This window comes from Cydia fagiglandana, chromosome Z (assembly GCF_963556715.1).
Source record: "Cydia fagiglandana chromosome Z, ilCydFagi1.1, whole genome shotgun sequence".
NCBI lineage: Eukaryota > Metazoa > Arthropoda > Insecta > Lepidoptera > Tortricidae > Cydia > Cydia fagiglandana.
Genome location: NC_085959.1, coordinates 439,348 through 463,199, shown reverse-complemented (window position 1 = coordinate 463,199; position 23,852 = coordinate 439,348). Strand labels below are relative to the sequence as shown.

The window sequence follows — 23,852 nt, the reverse complement described above, 5'->3', positions numbered from 1 at the left end:
TTAGAGACAAAAACGTCCTATACACTTTTTTGAAATTCGCCTAGTTTCAGAGTTATTTCAGAAAAAAAAAAACAAGTTTTAATTGTTACCTACATAGTGCAAAACGCCTTTTTAATGTCGATGTTGCTACTATGGGACGCAGTCTAAAATATATCCTTATTGATAGATGGCAAAAACCGGCCAAGTGCGAGTCGGACTCGCGTTCCAAGGGTTCCGTATATTACTAAATTTTTAACAATGTATTTTTTATATTTATTTATTTATTTATTAGTCAAATAAGTAACACAGCATTACAGTAAAACCAAGGCACTGTGAAACTACAAAATAAAATACAATAAATACAAAGAAACTACAAATAAAAACCAAAGACAAATTAAACATTAGATTTGGGCGACGACGTAACAGCGTGGCTCCGTTGCGTCGTTTGACTTGGTGTAGGATTCGGCAGGTTGCCCCGGTACCGCCGAAACACCACACCCTTCGGCCAGAAGTCTGCGCTTGCGATGGTGTCCTGCAGCGGCCGCGGTACGCGCACCACAAATGAACTGAAGTGCACATAGTGACGCGACTGTAGCTGGTGCACCCTCAGCGTGTAGCCAGTCTTCCGGCGGACGTACTCCACCACCTCGTCGGCCCCGGCGGAGTAATGCAGGCGAGACACGTAGAGCGCCTTACTCGGGGTCGCAATTCGTAAACCAGAATTAACCGGTTCCGCACTGCCACACAGAGTCTTACGGGGCGCCCTGCGCGCCTTGCTCTTCCTTTCCACCATTGTGAATCCCTCCTTATCCACATTGGTGCCACATTGGTTTATATGTGAAACGCGAGTGAATTGCCATTAAAAAACCCGTAGGGGTCTGATCAAAAACTAAGTAATTAGTCCGACTAACGCTTGACTACATATTTCTAATAGGTTTTCCTGTCAACTATAGATAAAGACCTATTTTATGTATTTGTTTCAAAATTTTAGACCCAGTAGTTTCGGAGATAAAGGGCGGAATGGTCATTTTTGCCTATTTTCTTGAATTACTTCTAAATTGTTTATTTCGAAATTATAAAAAAAAATATTTGAGATTCTTACATTGAGCTCTTTCATTTGATGTATAACACGATATAGTTTGAAATACTTTATTTTTTAATTTTCTCATTTGCCCCCCAAAAGGGGCCCCAATGTTTAAAATTCATTTGTTTACGTTACATGTTCGTCTTTGGGTCACAATCTTACATATGTGTACCAAATTTCAACTTAATTGGTCCAGTAGTTTCGGAGAAAATAGGCTGTGACAGACGGACAGACAGACAGACAGACGCACGAGTGATCCTATAGGGGTTCCGTTTTTTCCTTTTGAGGTACGGAACCCTAAAAACGCATTTAACTGATATGCAAGACCGAAGTGATCCCATAAGTGTTCCGTGAACAAAGTTTTGTACGGAACACTAGAAAAGTAAAAATCCATCCAAATCCAAGTGACAAGTTTATCAATAACATTTACTTTTTATGTAAGTACAAATACATTTGAAAAAATGAAAAAGCAAAACGAACAAAAGTTGTTTTTTTTTTGGCGTAATTGACCTAAACTCATCTTTATCCTTCTTTTGACCTCAGAAATGCGTGGTTAAAATCTTTCACATTCCTCGTGAGCACTTTGTATTTACAAACCGGGCATTTACCGACGGACTAATCAAGGCGCCATCATCAATGACCATCATTGTTATATTTGTATACTTAATTTGTAGGTAATAAACTTCCCATATTACAAAAACATGGCAACTTCTTACATTTTTGTATGGCAATTGAAAGTTTTCATTTCCAAAATGAACGTTTCCTTTGTGTCCTGTAATTTTTCCTCGAAATTTCCTAGAATATTTGGAACTTTATGGAAACTTTCCGCAAGTAGTACATTTGTACATCTAACATCCGATAAGTAGGTGCGCGATCGGACAGTGTGAGGAGTCTCAGGCACAGGCCTGAGAGTGGATACGATACCTTGTTCCAAGTAGTCATTGATAAGGTCCTGAGCAGTTTTGCTAACACTGAACAGCTGCTGGCTCCCTATGGAGCCTCTACTGGGTATAAAGTCGGTTGGCATCCGTGCGAGGGGCGACGTGGTCTCGGAGTTCTGAGACAACTTACTCGCACCGCCGAATTTCAGGCAATTGTCCGGTAAATCTGAAATGATTATACATATTGATTATGATTACCTATGCATATTTTGATTACTACTGATTAGATGATTTATTTCATGACAATTACACTCATCTATCTAGGTATATAAATAAAGGATATACGGAAGGTTTGAACGGTGAGAAAATATTGAAAAATTCAGAGAAAGATAGTAAAAACAAACAATTTTGTTTTCCCATACAAACTGCTCCTACCAACGTACCTGTCAAACATGATACCTAGCCTTCGAGCAACACCGGCTTCCGAACGTCGGAAAGGAGGGGCCCAAGCGATACCTCGCCGTACAAATCTTTCTGCCATTTTTCGCGGGGGGAAAGGTACACAGTCGTATTTATCACACACTTACACACAAAATCCAATCTGTATAATGACGACACAAATACATAGAAAATGACACACGTCAAAGACAAATCTTGCAAACCTCGATCTCTTTTTGTGTACGGACGAGTGACTAGTGTCACAACACGCACACTAACACATTTTCGTTGAAGTATGTCATTGTATTCTGAGAGATGAGAAGTCGGATTTGTCGCTCGACCGATCCGCAATTTGTACTGAGCGAGCAAAATCGATAAATCCAACAATTAGTTGAGACTAAAATATAATAATTGTATTTAAATGTAATTTAACGTATGATATGTAAAAAAAAATATTACATGTGAAATGTATCACTTTCTTTTTGTAAATTTGATGTCCCCGACCTCTTTTTATAACAAAAAACCGAGCAAATAGGCATTTATGTGCAGCAGTGTTCACGCGCGCGTCTGGACTCGGTCTAGTGAAAAATCCAAGTGCAACTAGTTTTATTACCCGCGCTAGATTAGATTGACGCGCTAATCTTGTACCTCGGCAGAGGGGAAATAGTGCGAATGCCGCCTTACCTAGCTGTCCTGTCGGTACAGTACACACGAGTTCCTCAAATTGAAGATTATTAAATCAAGGGTTTTGAATCGATAACAAATATCCACATCATTCGAATTATCACGCATTTAGATTTTAACACTGCAATCATAGATGTAAGTAAATTGAGGTAGATATGGTACAGTCAGCATCAGATATACCTGAGCGGGTAAGGTGTCCAAGAAAACATATACACTTCAATCGTCACAAAAATAAGGACATCTAAGTTGTCATTTTAGCATAGGCTTTCAGTTCGTCACATATATCTTAACTTCTGAGTTTTTCTTTAACACATACACCCTTATTTAATCACAATGACAATAACGGTTAAAAAGTCAGTGGTAACTAAGCACTCAAATTCAAGCTGCTGTCATTAATACCTACACGCACTGCCAATCACGTACGTCAGCAGCCAGGGTGCCACCAGTTGCTAAGCAGTTGTTATTTCAATGGTTGTTTAACTTTAAAAAAAATACTGTAGCAGCTACGAATTGACACCTCCTTTCTTAAAGAAGTATTTTATCGTCAAGTGTCAAACTTAGACAATAAATAAGTAGGTTTTACGAGAATGATAGGTTTTTTATTTTAACTGTCATAGACAGCCGTTCTTCCAAATCGTAGAGCATATTATATGTTAATATATTCATTTAGCCCGCTTATTGTACTAAAATATACTATATAGTACTAAAATACGATGCTCCGAATCGATCAAAGAACGAAGGAGAAAATAATAGAATTGAAACTTAACACGTTCTCTGTCCCAATCTGACATGTAAACCTTATGGCTTTGTAATAGAGGCTAGCCGTTAAAACCATCACTGCCATGCATATACACCTACGTAATATGCTAACTGTTGACCATAGGAATGACGAATTTTGTTTTTACAACTTAGCAGAGAGGATAGAGTATACGGAGTTATATACAGTATGTATCAGAACGAAAGGCCAAGAAAGAGACCCATTAATGTTTAGGTCATACTGAGCAACTTTTACTATGGGACCAACCTCGAAACCCCGGAAAAAAATTACTCTCCCATAGAAAATTTCAACATCAGACCAGCAAAATGTATGAAACTTTCAAGTATTTTTCCGAGTTTTCGGGGTTGGTCCCATAGTAAAAGTTGTTCAGTATGACCTAAACATTAATGGGTCTCTTTCTTAGCCTTTCGTTCAAACTAACGTTCGTATAACCAGTATAACCTAGCAGTAAACATCAAATGGCATTCCGCACAGGAGTAATCTTAGGAACGCTTACTGCGGGTTCAAACCTACAACGTCCTGTTAGAAAGTCGTACATACTCTACATGTGACATATCTTCAAAAAACATATAAACTTATTAATATAAAACTACAAATTAATAATAGAAATGAAATCCAAAAAAAAAAAGCTGTAATCTCTAGGTGCGTCCGACTGAGATTTGAACCCGCGGTCTCTGCTTTGAAAAGCAAACGCCTTAGTCACAAGACCACAACGTGCCTTGACAATTGGCTCTAAATTCGGCTTCAGTTAGCTTTCGCTGTGTCACTCATTCGTTTTGATGATTCTATTCAATAAAAGAAATAGTTTTCAGTAAGCTGACTGACAGGCCTCTGTCAATGGTTGAAGGGCAAAACGTGAGATAGATCCCATCAAAAACATAAATGTAAAAAAGGAGAGCCAAGTTCAATACAAAAATTATGCTTGGCTGTGGGGTTCGCCGCAAAAAGAATGGAAATCTAAATGAGTGCCAAGTTCTATGCAGAATCCAAATATGTATTTATAGGAACAAAATAACATTATAAACAAGTATTAAACTCTATTTCTTTGCTTTATTGGATACCTATAACAATTGCTGTTATTTAAAAAAAATGCGAGATTTTAAAGCAGGTTAGATTTGACTTGGCCAGTTTTCATTACATCAGTCATTTTATAAAGTTATTCAACATATATATTTTGTAATTCTGATAAAAACTGGCCAAGCCAAATCTAACCTACTTTAAGATCTCACATTTTTTTTAAATAACAGCAATTGTTATAGGTATCCAATAAAGCAAAGAAATAGAGTTTAATACTTGTTTATAATGTTATTTTGTTCCTATAAATACATATTTGGATTCTGCATAAAACTTGGCACTCATTTAGATTTCCATTCTTTTTGCGGCGAACCCCACAGCCAAGCATAATTTTTGTATTGAACTTGGCTCTCCTTTTTTACATTTATGTTTTTGATGGGATATCAATACTTTTTGTAAAGAAAACTAGGCAGGTATTGAGATTTAATGTTTTTTCTTGTGTTTCCGCTGCATGTTTTTTACTTCTGTTCTTTGTATTAGTTATGTGGTGCCGCGCGCCGCCAACGACACACCGTTGGCCGGTTGTTTAGCGCGTATTACAGGTTTTTTGTATGGGGACCCCCCCTTTTTTTTAACTTTTTTTATTTTTAGATTTTTTCCTACGCTTACACACAATTACCGAGCTGGATTCCAAATTTCATCCTTCTAGGTCATCTGGAAGTAGGTTAGGTTTAGGTACTATATGTCAGTCACAATAAAAAACCGGGCAAGTGCGAGTCGGACTCGCGCACGAAGGGTTCCGTACCATAATGCAAAAAAAAAAACAAAAAAAAAGCAAAAAGAAAACGGTCACCCATCCAAGTACTGACCACTCCCGACGTTGCTTAACTTTGGTCAAAAATCACGTTTGTTGTATGGGAGCCCGATTTAAATCTTTATTTTATTTTGTTTTTAGTATTTTTTGTTATAGCGGCAACAGAAATACATCATCTGTGAAAATTTCAACTGTCTAGCTATCACGGTTCGTGAGATACAGCCTGGTGACAGACGGACGGACGGACGGACGGACGGACGGACGGACGGACAGCGAAGTCTTAGTAATAGGGTCCCGTTTTACCCTTTGGGTACGGAACCCTAAAAAGAAATTTGTATGGGGACCCCCCCTATTTATTAACTTTTTTTTGTTTTTAGATTTTTTCCTACGCTTACACACAATAACCGAGCTGGATTCCAAATTTCATCCTTCTAGGTCATCTGGAAGTAGGTTAGGTTTAGGTACTTATATGTCAGTCACAATAAAAAATGTTTTTTTTGTATGGGGACCCCCCCTATTTTATAACTTTTTTTTATTTTTAGATTTTTTCCTACGCTTTCACACAATAACTGAGCTGGATTCCAAATTTCATCCTTCTAGGTCATCTGGAAGTAGGTTAGGTTTAGGTACTATAAGTCTGTCAGTCAGTCTTAAAATTTACGACTTTTTGACCTTCATATCTGTCGTAGTTTGTGGTGGTTTCTCCAATAAAAATGGTCAAATTATGAACTATACTTTTTATTTAAACTATATAGAACAATACACAGTACATATTAGGATAATTAGCGAAAAGAAAAATAAATGAGCAAATTAACGTCCGTTCGATATGACTCGCATTCGGATCTCTGCTTGGTGGGGTCCCTGCCCCGCGCGCCCTCACCCCGAGCGCTCGGTACTTGTCGGCAACATCCTCCACCCCAGTGCTGCTTAGCAGCACTCACCATCTATTGGTATACGGGCTACGCGTGCAGCCGATCGGGTAAGTACACCACTCTTGGTTTTAATCCTAACGGCTCTTACTCGGCCGTCTTTGCCTGGCAACAGCTGTTCTACTAAAGCCGGGTCTCCACCAAGCGCACGCGCTCGCGAGGCAGCCTCGGATGTGTGGCTCGCGAGCCTGGCCTCGCGAGGCAGCCTCGCGGTTTAGCTCGGAGACACTGAGGCGAGCCTCGCGAGGCAGACCGAGCCATCAGAAGTCCGAGGCAATTCGCGATGGATAGTTGTGTTATTTCTGCTGGTGCTACTTTTCTACTGGCTTATTGTTTAAAAAAGAGGAACAATGTTCTGGTTGTTTGGGTCTGTCTGAGGAACAATGGGGGCACGTGCATCTGTTGTTACTAGCCGGTCAAGGTCAACTGACCTGGCTTGTGCAAATTGTTCTGTTGTTCCTTCCTGGTTATTTATTTATGGTTTTGTTTTATTCTGCCACGGTTTTTCTTTTGTTCGTTAATATCATATATATTGTTTTATTCGTTTTATCGTCTAAATAGTCTTTAGTTTTATTTAAGTTTATAAAATACATATGTATGTTAGTCTGTAAGGTATTTGTAATATGGGCCTTGTTGCCTGAATTAAATTTCTAAATAAATAAATAAAATAAATAAATAAATATCTCACGTGTGCATAGTTGAAACCAGCAAACAGTGTCTCTTTATTTGTTAATGTCCTTTTCTAGTTTAATGATAAGGAATTGGTTGAGGACCCATTTCTAGTGAAGTGCACAATGTAGTAAAATCACATTTGTACTGTTTTTACTTTTGTTGGTCGTTACCAACAGCACTGTTTTTGTGTTGGGTTAGGACAAAGCAAAAACATAAATGCAATGAATAATATCTGGACTTTTTTTTAGAAGAAGAGTTGCTAGATATATCGGAAGAATTTGAGAATAAATGGAATTTCCCCCATGTTGGAGCAATGGATGGAAGACATGTTATGTTACAAGCACCGATTAATAGTGGGACTGATTATATCAATTATAAGCAATTCCCCGCGTACATTTATTTAAATGTTTTGGATCTTTGGGATCCAACATCTTATATGTTCACCATATAGTTGAATCAAACGGATCGACTGCTCTTAAGAGTTCATAATTATTTAAAACTATTTGCGCTCGCGAGCCAAAACCACCACCAGTCCACACCGAACGAACAGCGCACACTGAGGCACCTTTGAGCATGTCACATTTACCGACAGCGGACGGCTGGACCCCGAGGCACGCTCGGCCGAGCCAACGTGCGCCCGAACGGCCCCGAGGCACGTCCACACAGACCGAGCATTTGGCTCGCGAGGCTGCCTCGCAGGTGCGTGCGCTTGGTGGAGACGCGGCTTAATCCTTTTGGCCAGGCGCAGCGAGGTCCATCTGGGTCTACAATCAGGACGAGGTCTCCCACTTGTAAGGGCCTCACTTCTTGTGTCCATTTTTTACGTGGTACAGTCAGCAGCAGAAGTCGCTATACACTCCAGGTGCTTAAAGAGAGGTAAACGTTTAAACTGTCAAAAAGTTGTTGACTGTCATGGTAGCATTTACTTGTGAGCGCTCAACATGTCACAAATATCTTAACAGTCGCTATTCATTAATTTCTACACTTACAACAAATCATTGATACCTTAGCTGTCAAAAAACCATTGGTATCTAAGCGGTCAACGTGTCAAATATATCTGAACAATATGGAAAAATAGACGTTTAAAGCATACATGTATGGTCGTATATTGAATGAATAATAGCTATGCTAATTTCAGGTAAAGCGTTTTGACAATCATCGAAAGCAGTACAGTCTTGTCATCACATACATCTATCTCACGTTTTGCCCTTCAACCATTGACAGAGGCCTGTCAGTTAGCTTACTGAAAACTATTTCTTTTATTGAATAGAATCATCAAAACGAATGAGTGACACATAGCGAAAGCTAACTGAAGCCGAATTTAGAGCCAATTGTCAAGGCACGTTGTGGTCTTGTGACTAAGGCGTTTGCTTTTCAAAGCAGAGACCGCGGGTTCAAATCTCAGTCGGACGCACCTTAGAGATCACAGCTTTTTTTTTGGGTTTCATTTATATTATTAATTTGTAGTTTTATATTAATTTCGCATAAGTTTATATGTTTTTTGAAGATATGTCACATGTAGAGTATGTACGACTTTCTAACAGGACGTTGTAGGTTTGAACCCGCAGTAAGCGTTCCTTAGATTACTCCTGTGCGGAATGTCATTTGATGTTTACTGCTAGGTTATACTGGTTATACTAACAATAAGTTCAAAGATATACAGTATGTTGATACATACTGTACATCTTTGAACTTATTGTTAGTACGAACGTTAGTTTGAACGAAAGGCCAAGAAAGAGACACATTAATGTTTAGGTCATACTGAACATTTGAACAACTTTTACTATGGGACCAACTCCGAAAACGCGGAAACATACTTGGAAGTTTCATACATTTTGCTGGTCTGATGTTGAAATTTTCTATGGGAGAGTAATTTTTTTCCGGGGTTTCGGGGTTGGTCCCATAGTAAAAGTTGCTCAGTATGACTTAAACATTAATGGGTCTCTTTCTTGGCCTTTCGTTCTGATACATACTGTATATAACTCCGTATACTCTATCCTCTATGCTATGTTGTAAAAAAAAAATTCGTCATTCCTATGGTCAACAGCAGGTAGCATATTACGTAGGTGTATATGCATGGCAGTGATGGTTTTAACGGCTAGCCTCTATTACAAAGCCATAAGGTTTACATGTCAGATTGGGACAGAGAACGTGTTAAGTTTCAATTCTATTATTATCTCCTTCGTTCTTTGATCGATTCGGAGCATCGTATTTTAGTACTATATAGTATATTTTAGTACAATAAGTGGGCTAAATGAATATATTAACATATAATATGCTCTACGATTTGGAAGAACGGCCGCCTATGACAGTTAAAATGAAAAACCTATCATTCTCGTAAAACCTACTTATTTATTGTCTAAGTTTGACACTTGACGATAAAATACTTCTTTAAGAAAGGAGGTGTCAATTCGTAGCTGCTACATTATTTTTTTAAAAGTTAAACAGATAAAATGTTGATGCTTAGTTACCATTGAAATAACAACTGCTTAGCAACTGGTGGCACCCTGGCTGCTGACGTACGTGATTGGCAGTGCGTGTAGGTATTAATGACAGCAGCTTGAATTTGATTGCTTAGTTACCATTGAGTTTCTAACCGTTATTGTCATTGTGATTAAATAAGGGTGTATGTGTTAAAGAAAAACTCAGAAGTTAAGATATATGTGACGAACTGAAAGCCTATGCTAAAATGACAACTTAGATGTCCTTATTTTTGTGACGATTGAAGTGTATATGTTTTCTTGGACACCTTACCCGCTCAGGTATATCTGATGCTGACTGTAACAGGTCTGGGAGAATTTCTTTCACCCATCTTCTCCAGTATAAGTCGGCCAGTCGTTGGGCGATTCTCCACTGCTTTTTCAGAAAATATTCAGTCATTGTAAGCGCCCTAGGTGGGGTAAGACAGAAGAAGAGCCAAGAAGAAAATGGTTAGGCGTTAAAGTTTCTGTGCTTCCAGGTTCTACGGAGACGTGCGTGAGTGGCCGGCTGTTTACTATGCTCGACCTCTGCCAAAAATGTACACAGGGTCTCTTCTCGAGGGGCTCTCTCTTTCAGCACGATCTTCATGCATTCTTTAACAGTTCTGATCTGCCTTTCCCACGCTCCACCCCAATGTGGACTTCCGGGTGGGATAAATGTCCATTTAGTCCCATAGTTCAATGACTCACGCTTAAGGTACTCCTGGTCCAACTCCTGAATTGACTTTCGTAGTTCTGCATCAGCTCCTCGAAGATTGGTACCTACCATTATCAGAGTATAGGTACTGCGGCCAGCCGCGTCGTGCTCCCATTCGTCTGAGAGCCATTATAAATGAGTCTGAGGTAAGTGAGTTCACTAATTCGATGTGCACTGCCCTCACAGTTAAACATGTAAACAAAACTCCGTACCTCTTTTGTCTACCTCTTCCCACAGTAACTTCTAGAGGCCCAAAGAGGTCAGCGCCAGTGTAGGTAAAGGCGCGCTGATGATGAGCAACACGGGCAGGCGGTAAGTCCCCCATTCGTGGGATTTCTTGTTTACATTTTCTTATTCTGCATAGCATGCATTTTTTTGTAACATTTTTAACTGTCGGTCGTAATCTTAATATCCAATGCCTTTGTTTCAGGTTATTAACGACAGTTTCCTGGTTCCCGTGGGCTGCGAGAACGTGGTGATGCTTCACTAGCAGCCTCGCTATGTAGTCTCGTCCGTCCAAGATCGAAGGTCGTTTTGTTTCAGGTCCGACTTCAGCAGCGGCGTCGATGCGGCCCCCGAGGCGTAGGACTCCGTGTTCGTCGAGGTACGGCGATAAGGTAAGTAATCTACTTGTTTTAGGTAAGTATAATCTATTTTTCAGTTTCAGGATTTCTTCGGAGAACGTCTGCACTTGAGAATATTTTATAAGTAACCTTTCAGCCTTCTCCATTACAGCGCCGTCCTCTTCATTCATATGTTTACATTTGTTTATAAACTTTAGCATTATAAAAGTAGCCCTGAGTAATCGTAACCACGATGAAAACCTTGTAGGCTCAGGTATACTAGGTATAGGTATGTTTTCCTTATTGCACGACGTCATCGTCATAACACATTCTAAGTCGTCATTGTTTACGTCGGCATTCAAAATGTTTTGCGGCCACTCGTTCTCACTTTTTTGTAAAAATGCAGGTCCCTGGATCCACTCGGTAGGCAATACACAACGGTCGTATGATTCTCTGGTAGGTATATCGGCGACATTCAGGTGCGTAGGTACATATCTCCACTCGCTCGCATGTGATAAATCATCTATTTCACCAAGCCGGTTCGCGATGTAAGGTTTGTATGTACGCGCATTGTTTCGTATCCAGTACAGAACCACTGAGGCATCACACCAAAATATACGACGATCTGGTTCTATTCTGTGTTCCTTAATTATTGTTTCGGCTAATCGAGCTGCCATAACTGCCGAATTCAATTCTAATCGAGGCACAGTCGATTTCTTCAGGCCTGCAATACGACATTTACTGACTATAAATGCCGTGCGAACTGTGTTGTTTTCTTGCCAGCGCCAGTATGCTACTGCGCACATAACTTTCATTGACGAGTCGCAAAATAAATGAAGTTGTGGATCTTTATAACTATTCATAGTTATTAAATCTTGTTTTAGTGCAGGCGCATCGCCGCCCGCTGCACTGATAACAGGTACTAGCCGCGTCCCGCTCGCTCTCGCGGTATCTGTGGCTGTCTCGCTCTCACTCGTAGACGCTGTTGCCATCTCGCTCGCACTTGGAGACTCTGTAACTCTCTCGTTCGCACTTGTAGCGGCGTGATGATAATATCTAGGTAGACGTATCTTGCGCATCAATTCTAATTGATTGATCCATTTTAACCATTTTTCGTAGACGACGTCAGGTACTTGTTCATCCCAAGTAACGCCTAAATGCCACGTTAATTGAACAATTAATCTTCCATTTATGGTGAAAGGCGCTAAAAATCCATACACGTCAAAAATCGACATTACTACTCGTAAAATGTCTCTTTTTGTAGGTCTTTCTTTCCCGTGGATTATATTTTCAGATAACTTTTTCAGTGAGACATCGAACCCGAGCGTATCTTCATTAGGATTCCACAACAATCCAAGTGTTCGCTCGCCCTCATACTGTTGTCCGACTTTGAACGTTACTGCACTATTACCGAGAGTCTCTTTTGGAATGCTGTTGATGACGGTTTGACTGTTGCTATTCCAATTGCGTATATGAAAATCGCCTTGCGCATGTATATAGGTGACGTCACGGACTAGCTTCATTGCAGTTTCTTCATCAGGTAAGCTGTCGATGTAGTCGTCGACGTAGTGTTGCGTATATATGTCACCGTTAAATTGTAAAAACCGTTAGTTTATAATCTAACTAGCGAGATTGTAAACTGACGAAATATTGTGTACCTTAACATACTGCTTACAATTTAACGCTTTATTTTTCGTTAGATTATAATCTATCGAAGTGAAACCGTCATATTGTGAACTGGCGTACGAAGGAACGCGCCTCAAGCGCTGATTGGTTGAACGTTGTGAGCCGCGCGCCGCCATATTTTAATGTCGATAAATACATAGATCTGTTGTCGAATGCAAACAAACAGTGTTTTGATTACTGATGTAAATTGATTTCGTGTTAGAAATTACTAAAAACTTTAAAATTAGTTACCTACATGACATTGTTGCTGAATGGTGAAGTAAAATTCATCTGTGATTAACCAAAGAAATGCACTTCAAATGATAAAAAACCGGGCAAGTGCGAGTCGGATTCGCGCACGAAGGGTTCCGTATCATAATGCAAAAAAAAAAACAAAAAAAAGCAAAAAAAAAAACGGTCACCCATCCAAGTACTGACCAGTCTCCCGACGACGTTGCTTAACTTTGGTCAAAAATCACGTTTGTTGTATGGGAGCCCCATTTAAATCTTTATTTTATTCTGTTTTTAGTATTTGTTGTTATAGCGGCAATAGAAATACATCATCTGTGAAAATTTCAACTGTCTAGCTATCACGGTTCGTGAGATACAGCCTGGTGACAGACGGACGGACGGATGGACGGATGGACGGACGGACGGTTTAAATCCTGCATGGCCCATACCAATGAGTTTTTCGTAACTTATGTACGAATTATCATTTGATAACTATTTACCACTAGCTTTTCGGTGAAGGAAAACATCGTGAGGAAATTGTAGGTGTATGTGAAGTCCCCAATCCGCATTGGGCTAGCGTGGGGATGATAGCCCAAGCCCTCTCGCGCATAAGAGGAGGCCCGTGCCCAGCAGTGGGACGTATATCGGGTGAATTATTATTTGTAACTCCGTTTTAAAACACCCGGGTCTTTCGAGCCTGGTCATTTATAAGGCGTACGTGGGGATATAGATCCAACACGTAGAGGCCGTTTGGAGAGATTTGATGTCATATAGAACGCCTTCTGGAACCCATTCACCACATCAATAGATACCCGTGAACCGGTTTCAGCAGGCATTGTAAGCTATTGTAGAGAATATGGACAGAGTACTGGTCTATGGTTTAAGTTTGGGTGAAAAAAGACTGGGCTATTGCAAAGAAGTCCGGACACCTGCCATAACATTGCTTGCACAAGTTATCGAGGCAGGCAGTGACTCGCCACTCGTTAGATGGGCACCTGATGCGCCATCGTAAAGACGGCCAGGCGCAACATCGGTGTGAGCGGCTCAGGGGTGTCGAGAGGTGTGCGCAGCTTTCTACCCAGTGGCTGTTACCAGCCACTGTGCCAACTCGCGTCTTATGCATCTTTCACTTCCACCCCTGGAGCATATAGCTCTAGCGACTCCTCTCTGGACGGCCAATGAAGGCAAGCCAGAGCTGAGACTCCTGCGGGTCCCCTTGAGGTCCACTCCGACCAACGAAGACACGCCGGAGACCCTGACCGATTCTCTTATTATTATTGTCTACCTCTCTGCCTGCGAAGCCGATGGTCCTGGGTTCGAATCCCAGTAAGGGCATTTATTTGTATGATGATACAGATATTTGTTCCTGAGTCATGGGTGTTTTCTATGTATTTAAGTATTTGTATATTATATATATCGTTGTCTGAGTACCCACAACACAAGCCTTCTTGAGCTTACTGTGGGACTTAGTCAATCTGTGTAAGAATGTCCTATAATATTTATTTAATATTTATTTATTTATTTTATTTATTTATTTATTGTATATTTTATTTTGTTTCACGAGAAAGTGACGTTTCTGATTTTATTATTATGTTACTATGTTTTCATATAATATCAGAATGATTGATACTCTTCTTAACTAATAACAAATACATAGGTACTTGATATCACAATATTTGAAGCGTATTTTATTAATATGACAGACACCCGTGTTTGATTCTTAACTCTATGGACACAGAACGGCGTACTGTAAGACGGACCAATCAGCATGCGAGGTGCGTTTCCTCGTGTGTCGGTTCACAATTTTACGGTTTCTTGTCGATAGATTATAATCTACCGAAAAACAATCCGTAAAATTGTAATCACTAAGTTACGGTACACAATCTTTCGACAGTTTACAATCTCGCTAGTTAGATTATAAACTAACGCTTTTTACAATTTTACGGTGACATATATAGCATTAGCATTTTCATTTATGGCTTGCGAAAATATGACCACGTCTCCTATTACCGTTCGGAGCTCAAGTTGCTCCCCATACGTTTGCGACGCAATTTTCACATTCTTGCTCACCTGTACGGTATTCTCTTCAACCCCTCCACCCCTATCTACTTGAAGGAGCGATTCAGATACCTCTCTTCTTTAAGATGCTCCCAGAACTATCTGCTTGCCCAAATTTCCTCTTCTTCTAAATTCTATAACGATTCTTTTACTTTCCAAGCGATTCGGTTGTGGAATGCTCTGCCGTCTGAGCTAAGACATGCTAAATCGCTTCCCATTTTTAAGGCTCAACTCAAAATTCACTATCTGTCACTTCCTCAAACTCGTTAATAATTAGATTATGTCTGTCTGTCTGATTCTGTGTTGTGTGATATATTTATGTATATATGTATTTATTTATATATTTATTTATTTAGCTATATATCTTATTAATGTATGTATTCATATTGTTATATATTTAGTTGTGCTGGTTTTATTTTTTTCCTGTTCTTGCACTTCATTTATTTTTTGCTACCCTTATACTTATTTCTTCCCTTCGATAATTTCTACTACCCGAAGGTTGTCTGGAAGAGATCGCTCTTTAGCGATAAGACCGCCTGTTGTTGCTTAGTTTTTTTTTATGTTTGTTAATTTGCTGTATTCAATCATTGTGCACAATAAAGAATATTATTATTATTATTATTTGTATGTCTTTTCCATATCTCGGGACCATGGGGTCCCGGACCTTTGGGAGGCTTACGTGGGGCCGAAGCCAACAGCGCAGAGGCCCTTTAAGACACTTTAATCTAAAAGCAAGGGATACACGTGGCGGATACCATCCCCGAACGCACAATGTGATACATCCGGAGATGGTCCCCGCCAGGTGCAAAGACTATTGCAGTGCAGCACTTTTGTGCTGCGATGGGAACTAAGGTCATGGGCTTTAGATTTGAAAATTGGATAGACTGGATAATGGGCTATGGGAGAGACTAGCGGACACCTGCCGTGACAATCAGTCTCAAAATTGTATAAGACAGGTGGTGACTCGCCAACTCATTGAGTGGGCCCCGCAATGGCCGCACGCACAGTGCGACAACAGGGCAACACTTTGGAGTGGCTATGAAGTTGTTGAGAGGTGAGTCTGCGGTAGCCAGATCCCGGTAATCCGTTCAAGGGCCGCCGGCGTTATGACATTTTACACTTCCAACCTGGAGCATAGGTCCCGCTCTTGCGAATCCACTCTGGCCGGCCAATCAAGGCAAGCACAGAGGCGAGGGCCAGATGACAGGGCCCTCTGGAATAGGGGTCCGCGGTGTCGCCACTCACCGTCAGCTCGCCACAAGCTACCCCCGCGGGGTTATTATTATTATTATTTTGGAATTCACGGTACCTACAAATCCCGGTCTTTTGATAGGCTTGCGTGGGGATATAGATCCAACACGTAGAGGCCCCTTGGAGAGCTTTAATGTCATGTAGAACGCCTGCTGGAACCCGTTCACAGGCGCAACAATAAACACCCATGAACCGGTCGCAGCAGGCATTGGGACTATTGTAGAAAAGTGAATAGTATACCGGTCTATGGATTGAAGTTTGGATGGACAATGAGACTGGGTTATTGTAGAGAAGTCCGGACACCTGCCATAACAATGCTAAAACATGTTATCGCGGCAGGTGGTGCCTTGCCGCTGACTAGATGGGCCCCTGAAACTGCCGTCGCGAAGACGACCAGGAGCAACATCGGTGTGAGCGGCTCAGGGGTGTCGAGAGGTGTGCGCCGCTTTCTACCCAGTGGCTGTTACCAGCCACTGTGCCAACTCGCGTCTTATGCATCTTTCACTTCCACCCCTGGAGCATATAGCTCTAACGACTCCTCTCTGGACGGCCAATTAAGGCAAGCCAGAGCTGAGAGTCCTGCGGGTCCCCTTGGGGTCCACTCCGACCGACGAAGACACGCCGGAGACGGAGACCCTGACCGACTCTCGGGAGCACTCGGGTCCGTGGGGTCGTTACTCCCCAACAGCTCGCCACAAGCTGCCCTGCGGGCTTATTATTATTATTATTAGCCGCCTCCGGATATGTAGATTCGAAGCGTCGCACATTTTTATTTTTGATGAATTGTGCTATGAACGGCGCACAATTGGCTCCGAATATGAGTGACGTCATCATGTAGGTATCTATAGGGTCTTCGGGCTTATCTCGGTATAGAAAGCGTAGGGCTTGCTGATCTTCGGGTTTTATTTTAACTCTGAGAAACATATCCTTGATATCGCCAGAGATCGCGACCTTGTTTTCGCGGAATCGCCACATGATTCCTATTAACGGTACTAGTAGGTCGGGACCTTTATGTAGGTAGCTATTTAGACTAAACCCTTTTGTTTTAGCTGACCCATCAAATACCAGACGGAGGCTTTTCTTATTTGGATTATCCACGCCATGAGTAGGTAAGTACCAAGTTCTAGTAGATGTGACTGGATTCTTCAGTTTTTCAGCGTATTTATTGTCCAACAAATGTTGTATGCGTTCTTTATACCTTCGTGCATACTCTTCACTCCTTTTCATTTTTAGCTCAACTCCTTTCAGTCGTGATAATGCATTTGGATACGAGTCGACGGTGACACAGTGAGGATCCTTCCAAGGTAAGCCAACTTGCCATTGGCCATCGATAAGTTCAGAGGTTTGTTCCAGGTGCTCCTGGGCCAGTACATCCTCCGAGTTCTGCCGAGGGTTAGCAGATATGCCCATTGAATCGATGGAGAAAGATCGACGCATGTCTTCTTGCAGTTCACGTAGAATTTGATTATTTTCAGTTGCAATATCTTGCTCATAGTTGTGACTAAGATGTAATGAAGTATGTATTTCCCTTTGTTTCATTACAGCTGCACGTTGACACGGACCATGCACGCACCAGCCCAGCGGGGTACGAGTCGCATAGGGTTCATTTTCGCCGCCCTCCACGACCTCTAGTGGTACATGCAAGTGGTAGTTGTCTTGTCCAATAAGAATTTCAGGTTTCTGATTTTCAGCACACAAGTAGTTTTTTATACGGTCTAGGTACTTGTAGTTACCGCACTTAACCAGTCCTATGTTTTGTACAGGTAAGTCCAGATTGTTTGTACTACGCGCGGTTAAGTTGAACATTGTCTCGGCACTAGTAGATATCGAGCAATCGATCAGCTGTGTTTCGCACTTTAGTTCTGAATTGACCCAAGCGCCGCGCACATTTAAACACTGACGGCGCCCGCGCAACCCCGCGCGCTCCGCGAGTTCCGTGCTTATGAAAGACACGCTGCTTCCATCATCAAGCATACCGGTCGTTTTAATTTTACCGTTAGGTCCATGAAGGTATATCGGCACGACTTTTAATAGCACTTCGCGCTGGTTGACGTTTATATGCGTAACAGTTTCTGTTTGAGCACTAGTGTCCGACACTTGTACAACGTTATAAGGAGTCGAGCGCGAACTTTGACCCGATACGTAATGCAGGAGCCGGTGGTGAGCCTGCCCGCACCCCTCCACGTCACACGCCGCGGCCGTGCATGATTGTCTATCACGATGCGATAATAAGCACTTATAATACAAACCGAATCGCTTCATATACTGCCAACGGTCCTTGCGTAGTGATTTTTTAAACTTTTTACATTCTGGTAACTTATGATTTCCTACGCGGCAAAAGCGGCACTTATCAGTACTGTCCGTTTGCGCACTTTGCACTAAAATAGTTTGGGGTTTATAGTCACTGTTTTCACTATAGTTTTTACGTTTATAGTCTGATCGCACTTGCATAAGAGAAGCACTGCAGGTTGACACTTTCATAGCTTCCTCGTGAAGAAACTCAGAGAGGATATCAAGTTTAGATTTAGTTCCTTCTTTAATTAGCGCGTAACTGTAGTCATTCCACTTGGGTAGCAACACCGTAGGTAGCTTAGATAAGATAATGCCGACTATGCTCATTTCTTGCAGGTACTCTCCGCGACCTAGGGCACGAACAGCTGTGACGTAATTTTTTATCTTCACGGAAAACGTAACTATTTCTTTGTGGTATTCCGGTGGCAGAGCGTGTAGTTTTTTAATTTCTATTAACATGCGCGATATTATTAATTCCGGATTTCCAAATTGTAACTCAAGAGTTGACATTAGAGTTTCAGTTGATGTGCCACTAATAAGCAGCGCGTTTACAGATTCTTTGGCGGGTCCACGTAGGCACTTTCTTAAACGCCACATATTTTCAATATCGCTGAAACTACACACTCTGGTCGATTCTTCGAAAGCTTTTTTGAATTGTAACCACTCCATTGGTTCACCGTAGAACAAAGGCAATTCCTTCGGGGTGCTGATGCGGCTCAGCAGTCTTGCGTTTTGGTTATTGTTGGATGCAGATACGGTGGCCAATTCCTTCAGTGCGCTGGCCAACTCCTGAACTGGCAACTCAGTGCCGGTGACTACTGCCGCCGACGAACACAGCGCGCCCGGGTTATTTCCAGTTTCGGGGACGTGCTGTGACTCCAGTTCCAGCTGGCTGCGCTCGACCCACATCACTTTTAACCAACCGACTCATGGTCTTGTTCTGACGGTTCAGATTCTTCACATGGACTGTATTCATCAAGGTTGGCGAGATCTACTTGTAGTTTTTTATCTATCAAGTCCATTTGTATGCGAGCCTTTGCTTCAGCCGCTTCCAGCTCCAGCTTCTTCCTTTGTGCCACAATAGATGACGATGACCTTTTAGAACCGTGGTAGCTAGTTTTGCGAGAACGATGACTTAGCGGCTTCGCGATCTTCCTTTGTTCGGAATGTTCGGATTTTATCTGACTACCCGTTTCTAAAATAATAGTCTTGTCGATCGGTTTCTTAGGTTCTTCATCTTTTACAGGTGTCTGCGGCTGCTGGATTGAAGCCTGTTTACGTTCTTCTTCTTTTCTTTCCATTTCACGTCTCGTAGTACTACGTGTGTTGACCATCTTTGGCTTTGGTGTATGGAACATCCGGCTCGAAGACCACTTTGTCTTAGTTTGTGGTGGTTTTCTCGAATAAAAATGGTCAAATTATGCACTACTCGTATACTTTTTATTTAAACTATATAGACATTACACAGTACATATTAGGAAAATTAGCGAAAAGAAAAATAAATGAGCAAATTAACGTCCGTTCGATATGACTCGCATTCGGATCTCTGCTTGGTGGGGTCCCTGCCCCGCGCGCCCTCACCCCGAGCGCTCGGTACTTGTTGGCAACAATATCTTTATAACCGTTTGAGCTAGCTTCATGAAATTTGGGCTTCTAGATGTCCTTATGGATATAATTAAACACACGTAGTTTTATGTTTTTACGTTAAAGATGTTTTGAGTTATAGAAGGGTCAAAAGTGGCACCAAGTGGTTCGTGTAATATTACACTTGGCGCTGGCTAGCCAGTTCCTTTGCTTGAACTTGGCTTGACACGCTGCCGCGTGTCTAGGTGTATGTGATGACAAGACTGTACTGCTTTCGATGATTGTCAAAACGCTTTACCCGAAATTAGCATAGCTATTATTCATTCAACATACGACCATACATGTATGCTTTAAACGTCTATTTTTCCATATAGTTCAGATATATTTGACACGTTGACCGCTTAGATACCAATGGTTTTTTGACAGCTAAGGTATCAATGATTTGTTGTAAGTGTAGAAATTAATGAATAGCGACTGTTAAGATATTTGTGACATGTTGAGCGCTCACAAGTAAATGCTACCATGACAGTCAACAACTTTTTGACAGTTTAAACGTTTACCTCTCTTTGAGCACCTGGAGTGTATAGCGACTTCTGCTGCTGACTGTACCAGGCGCACGATCGTGAGCCATTAAATATAGGTTCCGGAACCTATATTTAGTTAGTCGTATGGGTGACGCCAACATGTCAAGTTGTCAAAATCGATGGATCAAATTTTAGTTTTGTCAACTATGAACGGTATACTCTTGGGTCGTCCCATTAGTTTTTTGTCAAGTTCTTAAATTAGTCCCATTCTGCTTTCGTCACCCATTCTACATTCGTTAAGTTCATCGGTGGTCTTTTTCATATTTGGTTATACTTGGTTGTTTGCCTTTTTCTTATTTCGGCTTATTCCGGTATTCGTCATCAATGTCATCATCTTCTTTGGGCGTGTTCGATGTTAGTCAATTTCTTTTTTTAGTCTCATTCGTTATTCGTAATATCGTCTTTGGTCTTATTCTAATTTCGTATTTTTATTATTTAGGATCTTTTGAAATTTGGACACATTCTCTATTTGTCACGTTAAATATTCGTCCCGTTCGATATTCGTCCCATTCGATATTCGTCCCATTTACTATTTGTCTTGTTTTTTGTTTTGATTCCATAAACAATAATCCTTATACTTAAATATTAATTAAATGTATCCTTAACAATACACATGTAGGGGAGATTAATTCAAAACGGGGACACGGGGCTTACTACGTCGTGCCGTGCCTGGTCTTAGACCAGGGCACAGTAGTATGGCTACTTAGATAGTTTCAGACTGATTAAAGCTTTGGTAACTGCTGTCAGCCTTCTTCAGGGCGACTTCTATGACGCTCACGGGAGGGAAGGGATGATGAAATTGATAACCACACTGGGAAAAAGACAATCAACAAATATGACAAAGACTACCAGCGAAAGTGACGAATGAAGAATATGACAGAATACAGAATAAAACAAATTAAGAACTTGTCAATAACCGAATGGGACCAATATCGAACGTGTCGAAGAAAAATGACGAATAATGAATGAGACTGAATACGAGATAGACTAACATCGAACAAGCCCAAACAAGATAATGAAGAATACCGGAATGGGTCGGAATAAGAAAAAGGCAAACAACAAATATGACCAAAGATGAGAAAGCCCACCGACAAAAGTGACGAATGTAGAATGGGTGACGAAAGCAGAATAGGACTAATTTAAGAACTTGGCAAAAACCTAATGGGACGACCCAAGACGATACCCTATGAACGTCACCTGTCTACATAAATAAAAGGTCATTGACTGCAATATTAACCTGTCATCGAGTTTTTGAATTGAATTAGACCGGGAGATAGTGACACATTTTACTGGATCATTTGTACCAGTATGGCGGTTCGTCAGGGGTCTAAGTACGTTAATGAAGGAAAGAAACCGGGCAAGTGCGAGTCGGACTCGCGCACGAAGGGTTCCGCACCATAATGCAAAAAAAAAACAAAAAAAAGCAAAAAGAAAACGGTCACCCATCCAAGTACTGACCCCTCCCGACGTTGCTTAACTTTGGTCAAAAATCACGTTTGTTGTATGGGAGCCCCATTTAAATCTTTATTTTATTCTGTTTTTAGTATTTGTTGTTATAGCGGCAACAGAAATACATCATCTGTGAAAATTTCAACTGTCTAGCTATCACGGTTCGTGAGATACAGCCTGGTGACAGACGGACGGACGGACGGACGGACGGACAGCGAAGTTTTAGTAATAGGGTCCCGTTTTACCCTTTGGGTACGGAACCCTAAAAAATGATGGCCATAGCGCTGGTACCGGCGGCCCAATCGCGTGGGCGTTAGTCGAACGTGTCGGCTAAAATACGAGTGTCGAACGATTTGTTCCACAAAAATCCTCGTATTTTCCGATAGTCCATAAAAAAGAAGTAGGCGGTAGCGTAATGCCATACTTCTCCGGTGTGACTTACAGCCCGCCATACTGAGGCGAACACATTAATAAAAAAAAAACAATTCTACCATTTGTGCCAAGCTAATTTTTGCACAGGTGATCATCGTCGAGCAGCCATTCATGCAGAGTTGGGCGTAATCAATTCCTTTTGGAATTAAATTACACATTACATTACAGTAATCATGATTCCTTAGTAATCGATTCCTTTGGTAATCGAAATTACTGGAATCAAATCCGCTGATTACTTGCGTACTTGATTCCTTTGGAATTGAATATATCTAAGTACAAGTGTAATCGTGATTCCTTCGTAATCAATTCCTTTGGTAATCGAAATTACTGGAATCAAATCCGCTGATTACTTGCGTACTTGATTCCTTTGGAATTGAATATATCTAAGTACAAGTGTAATCGTGATTCCTTCGTAATCAATTACTCCAGTAATCTGATTACGTAATATTGTTCAGACTAAATTACATTACTCGGTGTCAAAATACTTTTGATCGTTCTTCTCCCAGCCATAAATGCACTTTTTGTGTGAAACTGTATCATATAAGTTTTCGGGGGCGCAGATTTCGAAAATGATGACAGTTTTGGAATCCGACATGTCTGCCGTGCACTTTGGTCAAAGTCGTCATGTGTCGCGTTAAATAGGTTTCAGGGAGCGCTGAATTCGAAAATGATGACAGTTTTGGAATCCGGCATGTCTGCCGTACACTTTGACATAAAAGTCGTCATGGGTGTCGTTTTATAGGTTTCAGGGAGTGCAGAATGCGAAAATGATGACAGTTTTGGAATCCGACATGTCTGCCGTGCACTTTGACATAAAAGTCGTCATGGGTGTCGTTTTATAGGTTTCAGGGAGTGCCGGTTTCGAAAATGATGACAGTTTTGGAATCCGACATGTCTGACGTGCACTTTGACATAAAAGTCGTCATGGGTGCCGTTATATAGGTTTCAGGGAGTGCCGGTTTCGAAAATGATGACAGTTTTGGAATCCGACATGTCTGCCATGCACTTTGACATAAAAGTCGTCATGGGTGTCGTTTTATAGGTTTCAGGGAGTGCAGAATTCGAAAATGATGACAGTTTTGGAATCCGACATGTCTGCCGTACATTTAGACATAAAAGTCGTCATGGGTGTCGTTTCATAGGTTTCAGGGAGTGCCGGTTTCGAAAATGATGACAGTTTTGGAATCCGACATGTCTGCCGTACACTATGACATAAACGTCGTCATGGGTGTCGTTTTATAGGTTTCAGGGAGTGCCGGTTTCGAAAATGAGGACAGTTTTGGAATCCGACAT

The 23,852-nt window shown here is 41.2% G+C and overlaps 1 protein-coding gene across 1 annotated transcript in view; it reads right to left on the bottom strand.

Moving 5' to 3' along the window:
* Positions 1-23,852, bottom strand: part of LOC134679202 (uncharacterized) — an 85,066-nt gene that overhangs the window by 37,468 nt on the left and 23,746 nt on the right. Inside the window, exon 3 of the mRNA XM_063538080.1 lies at positions 1,988-2,170. Within this exon, the coding sequence (XP_063394150.1) occupies positions 1,988-2,170 (183 nt within the window). The remainder of the gene's footprint in view (positions 1-1,987; positions 2,171-23,852) is intronic.